At 44.5% G+C, this 13329-nt stretch overlaps 3 protein-coding genes across 4 annotated transcripts in view; 1 reads left to right on the top strand and 2 right to left on the bottom strand.

Moving 5' to 3' along the window:
• Positions 1-13329, bottom strand: part of LOC125428885 (zinc finger protein 271-like) — a 1035007-nt gene that overhangs the window by 115826 nt on the left and 905852 nt on the right. The gene's annotated exons all lie outside the window — the stretch shown is intronic.
• LOC125428904 (zinc finger protein 271-like) overlaps positions 1-13329 on the bottom strand; it is a 28237-nt gene that overhangs the window by 2773 nt on the left and 12135 nt on the right. The window lies entirely within an intron of this gene.
• Positions 5207-13046, top strand: LOC125428683 (zinc finger protein 3-like). Of its 2 annotated transcripts, none has more exons than XM_048489198.1 (5): positions 5207-5322; positions 6764-7407; positions 8351-8480; positions 9709-12226; positions 12263-13046. In XM_048489198.1, the coding sequence occupies exons 2-4, from the start codon at positions 6766-6768 to the stop codon at positions 10740-10742; spliced, it is 1806 nt and encodes a 601-aa protein (XP_048345155.1). In that variant the 5' UTR covers positions 5207-5322; positions 6764-6765; the 3' UTR covers positions 10743-12226; positions 12263-13046. The 2 variants fall into 2 exon arrangements, with proteins under 2 accessions (XP_048345155.1, XP_048345154.1); XM_048489197.1 differs by having other exon boundaries at positions 5250-5420.

Below are 13329 nucleotides of genomic sequence, written 5' to 3'. Positions count from 1 at the left end.
AAGAGATAAGTTGGGAACCTTTCTTTCCAACTTGGATGGTAGTTGCTGTGGGAATGTCTACAAAGCTGGTCCAATTCAAGGTGCTGGTATTGATCTTTAAAGCCGTACATAGCTTGGGAGCAGCGTAACATAAAGACCCCTGGTTTAACTAGTACTCAGCTAATGTTGGGCAGGATGTGTGTTGTTTGTTTGTGCATTTGTGCATGCAAGAGCAGTGAGAATTTGTGGACAGAGAGGCTACTGAATCTTTATTGCTGGTTCTGTCCTACAAATCCAGTTCTGTGGTTCCCTACCATACACATAATTTAATGAGCTGGACGGAATTGGCCACCATAAAAGAGTGTCACACACTCCCCAACCATCTTGAAAATCCTTGCCACCTTCTTCCATTAGTAACAGTCGGCAGATGTAAATCTCAAAGACACAGGTTTGTTGGAAGAACATTTAGTTCCATCCTCAGAGAACATTTCTTTAGAGCAGGGGTCTTCAAACTATGGCCCTCCAGATGTTCATGGACTACAATTCCCATCAGCCCCTGCCAGCATGGCCAAGTGGTGGGACTCATGGGAATTGTAGTCTATGAACATCTGGAGGGCCATAGTTTGAAGACCCCCGCTTTAGAGGATTGGAAACTGTGAGCAGGATACAGCCAGGACCAAAGGAAGCAGCTGGAGATATGCTGAAGCCACACAGGAGCCTTTCCAACATAAAAGGACCCAGACCATGACCCTTACCCAGCAAGATGGTCTCCAGGCGACCCTCTTTGTTGACCTCCTGCATCTTCACCATGCCTGACGAATCCTGCTTTGCCTCTGAAAAATTATATTCTGGCATCTAAAACAGAAGAGGGTGGGGTGTACATTTAGAAACACTGAATGGATGCTAATAGGTAGAGCCAGATGTTGCAGGAAGGATAAGCCTTGATCTTCCACAAACATAGCTCCATTATGACACATGATCCAAGTTTGGGTTGCGTCAAAACTTCATGAAGTGGCAAGGTGGGAGGTGATTTAAAACTAAGGATGGAAATGGTTTTTTAGGGGGCTGAAGCTGCTATGGATCATGTAGACCTGATGGGAGAAAAACAGCCTAGGCCACCACACGAGCGAAGGTCTGCAGATCATCTTCTCTAATCTTGCCCTGCATTATCAGAGGCAAGAAAGAGAAACCTGAATTTCCAGGATCTTATGTTTCCAGAATATTTATCTCTGGCTTCAACCATTTGTGACAAAGTTTTCACAACCAATGAATGGTCATAGCCCAGGAGAAGTCGATCTATGGCTACCAATCTTGATCCTCCTTGATCTCAGATTGCAAATACCTTAGCAAACCAGGTGCTCAGGAGCAGCAGCAGCAGAAGGCCATTGCTTTCACCTCCTGCATGTGAGCTCCCAAAGGCACCTGGTGGGCCACTGCGAGTAGCAGAGTGCTGGACTAGATGGACTCTGGTCTGATCCAGCAGGCTAGTTCTTATGTTCTTATTTGTTAATCAGATATTGAAACATTGTCAAGGTTTTGATAAACTGTTATTGTTGATGTTACGAGCAGCTCTACTGTATTATTATGTCTCACTGTTCTTATTGTTCTATCTATGTTATGATGTTGTTCACCACCCTGAGCTCTTCGGAAGAGGGCGGTATACATATTAAAAATCCAATCCATAGGCTTTCACGACTGGAATTAATTGGCTGTTGTGGGTTTTCTGAGCTACGTGGCCACGGTCTGGTAGTTTTTGCTCCTAACGTTTCACCTGCATTTATGGCTAGCATCTTCAAAGGTATGTCACAGCAAAATGTCTACGTCTCTGTGGTGGAGAGGAGAAGGATAAAATGAAGGACAGGAGAAAGACAATCACTGGGGGATCCTCAATGGGGAGAACGGTAAGATATACACGAAGTAAATAAATGTTATTTAATATGCTTTTTAAAAAGTGTATTCTATATTCTTTATCAGCATGTGTGTTAGAGGCCCAGTTTATACCTGACACCAGGAGATTTTTTTTATCCATGAAGTATCCTGCACACCCAGATCCTTTTTTGTTTACTATTTATTTAGGAAATGTACATGCTGTTGTTTCAGAGACCTGCTTTAGGCAGATTACAAATTCACACAATGCCATGCAACCATTCTTTAGAAAATGTCTATGCTAACTCTCCAGGAAATGTTCGGCCCAAAGCACCAGACATTATGTATGCAAGGTCAGCATTATTAAACAGATCAGCAAATATATACAGTCAAACCTATACTGAAAAATTTGAGGCCAGCCAAGCCTAAAAAACAAGGACTGTATGTATAGGGATACAAGGCAATGAGGTATAAGCAGTTAGTTTGAGTATAATTTCAACAGATACTTCATAAACCGTTCATAAAGATTATTCAGAAAGATATATTGTGATTATTTAACTGAATATAAAGGTAATAAACAAACATATAATGAGAGCATGTCATAAACATTGTCCATGAGGCACGAAACCTGCAATAGTCATATTGCGTTCCAGTCAGTTGAAAGAGTCAGTATCACCAATATTCAATGAATAAAAAATATTAAGACGAATTGTGGTAGTAGACAGCAGCAGCTCCAGCAAGTGATGAAGAAACTACGGCGACAGCAGCCACATTGCCTTGCAAGGTCAGCATGCCAGCACAGGGCTCACCTATGTAATTCCTGACGTGCTTCAAATAGGACCCCAAGTGCAGACAACTCTACCCAGGAAAATTATTTTTGCTTGCTCAGTCTCAAATTTAAACTGGGCCCCTAAAAGCCAAGCTAGACATCAAGAGGACATCCAGGTGTCTTTATTCACCTCTCTGCAAAGAAAACACCACACAGGTAAGAGGGGCTGAACACTGAACCCCCTCCTAACTTCACGATGCTTCGTTATTACCATGTTTCCCCGAAAATAAGACAGTGTCTTATATTAATTTTTGCTCCCAAAGATGCGCTATGTCCGATTTTCAGGGGATGTCTTATTTTTCTGTGTTCTGTTCGTCGGGCATGCTTCCAAACAAAAACTTTGCAACATCTTACTTTCGGGGGATGCCTTATATTTCGCACTTCAGCAAAACCTCTACTACGTCTTATTTTCTGGGGATGTCTTATATTCAGGGAAACAGGGTAGAAACAGGTTTTGTCCCCGCAGGACTTTTGATCCTGCAGGTCACCCAGACTGGGAGGGATTTTTAAAATTATTAGTTATTTTAAAAAAAATTGTGCTGCCTTTCCACCAATCAAGGGTCTACAAGGAGGTGAACATAAAAATATCAAGCCTTTAAAAAATTGAAAATACAGTTAAAATTTTAAAATTCAGTTAAAAACGTATAAACAAAGAACACAAGGAGGGCCAATTACCGTTATGGGGGGTGTGCCGGATGAAACAAAACAAACAAAAAGCCTTCAACTGCTGGTGAAAGACAGGAGGAGACAGATGAATCTCCCCAGCAAGGGAGTGGCAAAGTTCCCCTCCCAGCTCTGGTAACAGCTGTTCATTGTCACCTTACCTTAAAAGTATGCCTATTTCAGGAGCACCATTGGAAAGCCCCGCTCGCTCGTGTGCACCTGTCAGTGGCTCTCTGTTGCACAGTCCTTTGTCTCCTGTTTTTGCCCTCCACCGATAAATGTTAATCTCAAAATACTCCTTCCTTCCAGCCCACTTACTTTTATAGCATGGATGCAAAATGCAATTTATTTTTATTTTAATAGCATGGAGCTCTGAGGTCCTGGTCTGGATGAAAAAAGAGTCTGCAGGACAAATCCTGCTGCTACACGAGCACTTCCTGATCTGTTGGACAGCTCTTGGCTGGCTTTTTTCCTCCTACAGGTGGAATCCTGCAGCCACACTTTCCTGCCCTTCTATTCTAGGCAAACTGCCTTTCTCTGCTTTCCTCCCAATCTCCATCAAAAAAAAATATATATCCATCCACCGTTTTACTTCTCAGGAAGGCTGACGTCCTCGGAAACCAGCACCCCAGATCAACCCAAAAGGCCGCTTTACCCCCAAGCCATGTAAAAGGACAGGAAAAGGAATCCACTGCATGTGCCTCTCTAGGCATAACAGTTCCCTTTGGTTAACCCATTTAGGTGTTCATTTTTTTAAAAAGTGGAATTTATTTTGCCTCTCTGGTCCTGAACAGAAAAGGGGGTGAACCAACTGTCCTTTTTTGCTTTAAAAAATGTATCTGAGGCCCTTTCCGCACATGCAGAATAATGCTCTTTCAATCTGCTTTCAATGCTCTTTGTAGCAGTGCAGAATAGCAAAATTCACTTGCAAACCGTTGTGAAACTGGATTGAAATCGCATTATTCTGCGTGTGCGGAAGGGGCCTGATGCTTGTGTAGTAGGCTTGCTAACCTCCACTGGGGCCTGGAATTACAACTGATATTATGGTTTCCAGCACCCCAGCCTAGGCTATTGGCCAGGGATAGGGGGTATTGTTGCCAGATTCAAGTTAGAAAACTGGAGATTTGGTGGTGGAGACTAGGGAAATAGGGTGTGGTTCAAACAATATTATAGTGTCCACCCTCAAAAGCCACCATTTTCTGGAAGGGAACTGATCTCCATAGTCTAAAGATGATGAGCTGTAATTCCAGGGAATCCCCAGGTCCCACCTGGAGGCTGGCATCCCTGCCTGTTTCCCAGGAAGCGATCCCTCCTGTCCTTGAAAACTGCCCCCCCCCCCAAGGCTCCACCCCGAAATTGACAGGAATTTCCCAACCTGGAGTTGGCAGCCCTGAATTCTGTACATAGCAGGTGTCGCTTGGAGGTTGGCAACCCTATTTCCAACCAGGGATTTTCTACTTCCAGTCTCTTTTCCCCCCTTTTATCCTGATCTGAGCTCTCTCTTTCTTAGCTCAGCTGGCGCCCCTTTGGAATAAAATCTGCAAACCTTAAAATTGCTGCCAAAAAAAGGGGTGGAGAAGCTTCTTTCAACGGATTTTAATAGCGCTGCATCTTTCACCAGATTGTGTCTTCTCCATCCTTCCTTGAGGAAGGCACAAGATGGCACGGGGGCCCCACCTTGACCCACGCGAGAAGAAAGCACGCGCGGAGCACCCACCTGTAACAACCAGGAGGCGCTGACTTTTCATCCCGACCACCTGCAAACCCAAAACCTGCAAGTGCAAAAGGCCGGCTAGTTTCTCTTTGAAGACGCTGAAGGGGTTAAAAGGAAACAGAGTCGCCATGCCTAGAGCGGCCCCCTGTCTGTGAGGCTTGGGGAGGGCTGTGACAACTGCACCTATCTGCTCTTCCCTTCCAAAGAGAAGCTTCCCCTTTTTGCATTTCCCATCTTTGGAGCACTTAACAGGTTGCAGCCCGTTTTCGGGGTAGGTGCAAAGCAGACAGCAGAGAGAGAGAGAGAGAGAGGGAGAGATCTGGACTGGATTCCGTGCAAGAAGGAAAGGACCTGAGCAATACAGGAGAGGTAGGAGCCCTTGTCTGCCATGACCCCAGCAGGCAAGTGGCATTCAGAGAAACTTCTGAAATCCAGGGTGCATTTTAAACCAATGCTATGCATTCCAGCAACATATGCTTTCCTTCGGCCACCTGTTAGGGTTGCCATATCCAGATTGGGAAACGTAAATAAACAAATTGTTGCAGTTAGCCAATGCCACCGTAGAGAAAAGGGCTAGTGTTTCAGATCATGGGCACGTCTGGTGTGCGCATGAACTGGATTTCTACTTTTATCTTTCCAAATACACCGGCTGTTTGTCATAGAGGTGCAAGAAGAAGAAGAAGAAGAGTTTGGATTTGTATCCCCCCTTTCTCTCCTGCAGGAGACTCAAAGGGGCTGACAATCTCCTTGCCCTTCCCCCCTCACAACAAACACCCTGTGAGGTGGGTGGGGCTGAGAGAGCTCCGAGAAGCTGTGACTAGCCCAAGGTCACCCAGCTGGCGTGTGTGGGAATGTACAGGCTAATCTGAATTCCCCAGAGAAGCCTCCACAGCTCAGGTGGCAGAGCTGGGAATCCAACCTGGTTCCTCCAGATTAGATACACGAGCTCTTAACCTCCTACGCCACTGGGGAAAGAGTAACTCCAGACTACTGTTGTTGTTACACTTTGGCATACTATCATTTTCATTGGACTTTATAAATGAATTTTAATAGTTGTATGCTTCTGGTAGGAAACTGCCTCATAATTATGTTAGGGAATGTAATGTATTAATGTATTTAAAATGAAATAACGTTGTAGTTTGTCCCTCAGTATTTGGTGTTTAGAGGAATGGCACCTTCAAGAATATAGACTGTAAGCGTATTGAGGTGGGAGGTAATTGCTTTTAGTTTTAAGTTTCTGAGGTAATGTTCTGGCAAGGGTCATTTTTTTAAAAAAAGTGTGGAGTATGGGGTGGGGAGGGGGTCTCTATGTCTTGTTTGTAAAACCTGGAGCTAGGGTTGCCAGCCTCCAGGTAGCGTCTGGAGTTTTCCCAGAATTACAACTACAGAAATCAGTTCTAGTGGGGAATATGGCAATTTCAGAGGGCAGACTCTATGGCAGTGGTGGCGAACCTTTGGCACTCCAGATGTTATGGACTACAATTCCCATCAGCCCCTACAATTGGCCATGTTAGCAGGGGCTGTTGGGAATTGTAGTCCATAACATCTGGAGTGCCAAAGGTTCGCCACCACGGCTCTATGGTATACCATAGATTCAAAAAGAAAATCCTCCCCAAATTCTTCCCTCTATACACATTTCCCCCAAATCTCCAGGAATTTCCTAGAGTTGGCAACCCTACCTGGGACTCATTAAGCCTCCATTTCCTTTGTAGGTATGAAAAAAATGGAGGAGCAAGGGAGAACGTGGAGAAAGGAGCTTCTGAGCAGCACAGTTGAGCAACAAGTTAAGCCAGAACCAGTTGAGGGCCTTCAACAAGACTGGGAATCCCAGTGGCAAGAGTTCCTCAAGACCATGCAGGCCTCAGATTCACAATGGAAAAACCCACCAACACCTCAGCTTCAGTCAGCAGAAGACAGTGAGAATATCCAGGTCTCCGTCACAGAAGCAGCTCATGCCTGTCCGTGGCCCAGGGTAGAGCATGTCATGCACACTGGAGGACCCCGTGAAAGCTTGGATCTGTCTGTGAAAATAAAGGAAGAGAGTCTTGATAAAGAGGATACAGTCGGCTCGGAGAAATGGCGCCAGAAGTTCAGGGGCTTTTGCTACCAGGAGGATGAGGGCCCCCGAGAGGCTTGTAGCCAACTCCAAGAATTGGGCTGTCAGTGGCTGAGGCCTGAGTGGCGCAGCAAGGAGCAGATCCTGGAACTTCTGGTCCTGGAGCAATTCTTAATTGTTCTGCCTCTGCAAATGCAGGCATGGGTAAGAGAACATGGTCCAGAAACCTGCAGCCAGGCAGTGACCCTCGCTGAGGATTTCTTGCTGGAGGGTCATGATGTGGAAAGGGCAAAGGAAAAGGTGAGGTTCTGCTACTTACTAACAGGCCACAGAGTCTTGGCAACTGGCAGAAGGTTTGGGAGCACAGCTATGGTGGGTGGGTGCAACAATGTAGTATTGTGACAACATGAAAGTGATGTAGGGTAGCTTTAGGAATCACGAGAAACTCTATGGTTTTACCGTATAGTTTGTAGTGATTCTTCAAGCTACCTTCCTTCTGGGTTTTCATGGGAAGTGTTGTGCGTGCATGAGAATTTGTGGTGGCAGTAAAGTTGCCAGGTGCTCCCCAGTCACCAGTGGGTGATGGGGGGCGGAGGGGGGTAGGATAGCAAGATCCAGGTTGAGAAACTCCTGGAGATTTGAGGGTAGAGCCTCAGGAAGTCCCATTTGACAGCTGCCATCTTTAGGTGGTAGGAAACGTCATGGCAGGAAGGGGAGGGAGGGTTCTTCATCTGATTGGGGGACTGGCACCACTACTTGAATCTTCTTATTGCATATTCTTTTATATAGCCTTCAGCTGATGCACACTGTGCCCCTGAGTTTAGCTTTAAATTCCCTTACTTCAATCCCAAGAGTGTTATGCCCTCCCAAGCTCATCATGTTTATGTCTCATTGTTTTTGATAAAAATGTGTGTCACTTCACACTGAAATGAAGGAGATCCCATCCAGCTTTGCAGGATCTTCCTTCTCTGTGTACCTTTTAGGATCTTCTTTGTGTAGTACAGGAGTGTCAAACTCACAGCCCTCCAAATGTTTATGAGCTACAATTCCCATCAGTCCCTCCCAACATGACCATTGGCTACACTGGCAAGGGCTGATGGGAATTGTAGTTCATGAACATCTGGAGGGCCATGAGTTTGATGCCCGTGGCATAGAAGATGAGCTAAACTTGGGAAGTGCCTCAGGTTTTCAGCCTCCCATATATGCAGCTGTGTCCTAATTTGGGTACTCTTTCTGCTTTCAGATTCCAGAACTTCTGGAAAGGGTGGGTGTAGATTCGTGTAAGTCAGAAGAGGATCTTTCAGATTCAAGGAAGATAGACTTCTCCTTGGAGCTCAAGCAGGAGAATGATGATAAAACCAATTTTCCTCTGGGTAAGAATGTTGTGCCTAATTTTTTGGATCATACAGCTGCGGCAGGGGAAGTCGTTCTTCTATCCTATGTTCTTGGTGGTTCCTAACTGAGAATCAAAGGAAAATCTTCCCATTTGTGTATTTATTCTATAACATTCAAGTCATACTTAGACCTTAATGTTTTACTTCCCTATGCCTGGGAAATCTTAAGACTTTGACAAAGGGAGAAACTGACCTTCAGCACTTTTCAATAAATATTATTTTAAATATTTTATGCAGCCTCCCTATACAAATATCACCAAGGCAGGTCACATTAAATTAAAAGTATCAGATTAAAATAGGGTAAAATATTTTTAAAGTACACCAAAAACCATACTCCTATCATCATAAACAACAAAATTATCAGTAAGGACTGATTTTAATAATAGTGATTCTACAATCCCTCAAAATTTAAATACAGCAATTACTCAGAATATCTCATAGAAAGCATAAGAAGAAATTCCTGCAATAGCCTTATCATTTCAGAACATTGTGACCAGTGGTGGGATCCAAAAATTTTAGTAACAGGTTCCCATGGCGGTGCGATTCAAACTGTGGCGTAGCGCCAATGGGGCTGGGTGGGGCACGATGGGGGCGTGGCTGGGCATTCCGGGGGCAGGGCATTCCTGAGCGGGGCTGAGGCAAGGACGCAGCCACTGCGCCGATCCTTGGGCGGGAAACGAATTTAAGCAGGCGCAGGCTGCCACGCATGCCGGTGCACCTCCTGTTAGACTGCTTCAAGTTCTGCGCGCTACTGCTGAGAGGAGGGGCGTAACAAAGGCAAAAATCACGTGGCAAAGTCACCAATTAGTAACCCCCTCTCGGCACACACAAATAATTAGTAACCTACTCTCGGGAACCTGTGAGAACCTGCTGGATCCCACCTCTGATTGTGACCAGGGCCCAATGTTCCATAAACTTATTTGAAATATCAGCAGAGTTTCTTACCTGGTAGGTGAAATCCTACCAGAATCATCATATGGAAAATAATTCTTACTGGTTACTTGGGAAGCTGGATTTAACCACTGCTTTGGTTACGGTGTGTTAATAGTATTTCAGTGACAGTGGCAGTGAGGGAAAACAAAGGGCAGGCTTTCTTAACCCTTTTCTCTGCTGTTGGCAATGAACATGTTTCTGTAGTATCAGTGAGGGAAAATTGAAGGCTGATATTTTAAAAATGAATCATATCATGATTTCCTGTTTGTTCTAGCTGCTGTTGGGCAAGTGAAGGAAGAAAAAGAAAATCTTCAGTTAGAAGGATCTGACTCCTTGAATGTTGGCAATGTATCCTGTAAAAGATCTGAAGAGACATGTTCCCAGGATTCTGAGGAGGAAGAAATCCATGGACATCAGCAGAGACCAAAACATCACCAAGAAAATCTTCCAGAAAAGGCAGCGGAGCAAACCTCTCAGTGTGAGAAAGCTGATGGAGACTTAAATGAAAGGACCTGCCAAGAGGGAGTGCAGAGACATAATAAGAGAGAAAGGACAGCCAAAGACTACAGTAAATGCTTCTCTCACTTGGTTTTTCCTGACAGGAAGAGAGCAAAGAAGGGAGAAAAGCCCTTCAAATGCTCATTTTGTGGGAAAGTGTCCAACGGAAGAACCAACCTGATGATCCACGAGAGGATGCATACAGGGGAGAGGCCCTACGAGTGCTCAGAGTGTGGGAAAAGCTTTAGCTCCACCTCAAACCTTATAAACCATAAGAGGATACACACGGGTGAGAAGCCGTACACGTGCTCTGAGTGTGGGCAGAGCTTTAGCCACAATGCTTCCCTGATAAGGCACAGGAGAACCCACACAGGAGAGAAGCCGTATGAGTGCTCTGATTGTGGCAAAAGCTTTATTCAGAAATGGGAACTGATTGCACACAACCGAACACACACGGGAGAGAGGCCGTATGCATGCTCCGACTGCGGGCAGAGCTTCAGTCGCAACGCCTCCCTGATAAGGCACAGGAGAACCCACACAGGAGAGAAGCCGTATGAGTGCTCTGACTGTGGCAAAAGCTTCATTCAGAAAGGAGAACTGATTGCACACAGCCGAACTCACACAGGAGAGAAACCATACGAGTGTTCCGAGTGTGGGAGAAGCTTCAGCACTAGCTCTCACTTGATAAGACATAAAGTAGTGCACGCTGGCAAGAAACCACAGAATTGTTCAGATAATGCCAAAAGCACCCATAAGAAATCTAGTTTTATTGCACGCAAAGGACCACGTATGGATAACAAGAAACAATAAAAGGGCACACACTGGAGGCAGAGTGTAGATCAGCTGCAGCACTGTACCCCATTACAGAAAGAGGAAGGAAAGAAAACTATCTGATAGACTGTACACATGACATCTTCATAGATAGTTCACTCCTTACCAGTTACTGAACGACAGGGGATCATTAGATTTACAAACACCCTAGCCCAAAAGTCCCCAACTTTTGGAATTCTTTGGCAGCTTTGGAATTCTGACACAGGGTGGTTAACAAAGCCGCAAAATGTCAAGGAGTGAGGTAATGCATAATTCTACTGGTAACTTTTCAACATTTTAAGAAAAAGATCTGTTTACCAGGATACCTTTTGAAATGGATATGTTGTTTACAAATGTTTTCTTGCATACCCACAGCTTCACTGGATGGCTTCCAAAGCCATTTTTTAAAAAATGTGCATAGCAAATGAGAACTCAGTGGCCAATCAGAAGCCCTGTAAAGCAAAAGCCCCACCTCCTGCCTTTTTCTAAAAACTCTTGGACACCAGGAAGGTCTCAGCCGGTGCCATGGTGCCCATCGGCATCACTCTTGGGGATCCCTGTCCTAGGAGATCAAAAGCACACCATGGATTCATGTCCCTTGTTGCTTCTGCCTTGTTGCATGTTGTGAAGGAGACATGGATTCATGTTGGAGTATCTGCTTTGCATAAAGAAGGTCCCTCTCATTTCTAGTTAAGGATCATTAGGTGACTTGGAAGATGACCTGAGTCTCTGGAGAGCCATTATCCATCAGAATAGACAGTAGCAACCTTGATAGAACAAGCGTCAGACTTAGTGGAAGGCAGATTAATTTGCTCCCCACACATCCCTCTTTAGAGTGGACCACATCACATGGTTAATGTTCACCCATGGATAGATTGAACCAGAATTCAGATTCTGGTAGCAGACTCTTGTTTGAAATTAACCATGATATACACCAACATCATTGCAGATGAGGGAGGAAACAATTGTCTCAGAATACTAGACTTGAAAGCCAGCCAGACAGTGAAATTGATTGGCAGTGGATGCTGGACAAAAAGTGTTGTTTTTTAAAAACAAAAATACCTTTTTAAACAAAAATATTATTATTTCATTTGTAGCCTCCCCCCTTTCTCATGGAGATTTAAGGCAGATTACAGAACACAAAACCCAGTAGTATCAGACAGGAAAAACCTCCAATAAACAATGAAGTAACACTAGGATTACAGAACTGGAAAACACAAACAAAAACTCTCCAGGGTGTGACATATAATGAAGAAAAGTGGTTGCAAAGGTAGATAACATTGTAGTAAAAGAAAGGTGATACATACAATAAAGATGTGTAGTGTACTATTCCCTTATAAAAGTGGTCTTCTGAGCTGTCCCGTTCCACTCCAGTTCTAATCCCTTTATAAAAATGCTGTCCTGGATATTTCGGTCTCACACGGTCTGTGACATGATAAAAGGATGGGGTCTTTTGCACCTCCTCAGGCAGGCCATTCCACAAGGTAGGAAGCATCAGAGAATGTACATGAATGCGCAAGGTAGGAAGCATCAGAGAATGCGCATGAATGGGCAGTTCATGAATGGGCAGCTCCTAGCTCAGATAGCTTTAAAAGGGAACAAGAGAGATACACAGAGGGAATTAGCCTCCTAATAGCTTTTAGCTGGGATGATTAAACAGAGACCAAGTTTCAAAATGATTGTTCTTTTTGGGTCTTAGTCTGTGGCAGCAAAATAAGACGGATTCCGAAGCCCTTGAAAGGTAAGCAAAATTTATCCCAGCATAAGCTTCATGAAGAAATTGCCTCGTGGTGGTTATGCTAATCTTTAAAGGATGATGGGGCTCCTGCCTTAATGCTCCTTTCGAAGTAGCCCCAGTAGCTAGGGGACAACTCTGGCCTGTGTGACCTGCTTGTAGATATCACAGGAGAATCTGCTGTGAGAAACAGGATCTTAGATTAGACAGGCTATTTGTCTGATCCATCAGGTCTCAGTTTTGCCTGCTGGGAGTGAAGAATTTGAAAATGTGGGAGAAGGATTGAGACACAGTGGGCCACCAAGCCTTCTCCACACTCATAGTCTTCTCACTCGGGGACCCCTAAGTTTAGGATAAGCCATCCCTATCTTGTAGCAAAGGATTTTCAGGTCAATCCCCCCACCCCATTTTTTTACTGAATTAAAAAAACCCCAGTAGGCAACGTTTTCCATGTATGGTCATAAACAACAGCGAATTAAAGCCATCTTCCAATTGTTATATTAACTGATTGATTGGTTAATTATACATTAATTTGTGTATGAATAAAACAACAGTCTTGACAAAAAAAACGTTTTGTCATTGTGGCATAAGGAACAACCACAGGAACTTGTTGAACAGTAAGTACCTGCTAGCATTCCTTTTTTGAAAACACTGTTCCCCTTTCTGGGAGGTTCTTTCTTTCCTTCCATCAAATCACAGTGGACTTATGGTGATCCCACAGGGTTTTCAAAGCAAGAGATGTTTGGAGGTGGTTTGTCATTGCCTGCCTCCACATCACAACTCTGGTATTCCTTGGAGATCTCCCATACTAACCTGGGTTAGGGCTGAGAGTGAGTGACTGTCCCAAGGTCA

This window comes from Sphaerodactylus townsendi, linkage group LG03, assembly GCF_021028975.2.
Source record: "Sphaerodactylus townsendi isolate TG3544 linkage group LG03, MPM_Stown_v2.3, whole genome shotgun sequence".
Classification (NCBI taxonomy): Eukaryota; Metazoa; Chordata; class Lepidosauria; order Squamata; family Sphaerodactylidae; genus Sphaerodactylus; species Sphaerodactylus townsendi.
The sequence above is the reverse complement of the archived record's forward strand: the minus strand, read 5'-3'. Positions and strand labels throughout refer to the sequence as shown.

Bases quoted from the DNA above. Each gene is read 5' to 3' on its own strand.
- LOC125428683 (XM_048489198.1), top strand. From the start codon at position 6,766: ATGAAAAAAATGGAGGAGCAAGGGAGAACGTGGAGAAAGGAGCTTCTG. The intron at 7,408-8,350 runs GTGAGGTTCTGC...TTCTGCTTTCAG, and splicing joins TGGAAAGGGCAAAGGAAAAG to ATTCCAGAACTTCTGGAAAG. The intron at 8,481-9,708 runs GTAAGAATGTTG...TGTTTGTTCTAG, and splicing joins TAAAACCAATTTTCCTCTGG to CTGCTGTTGGGCAAGTGAAG.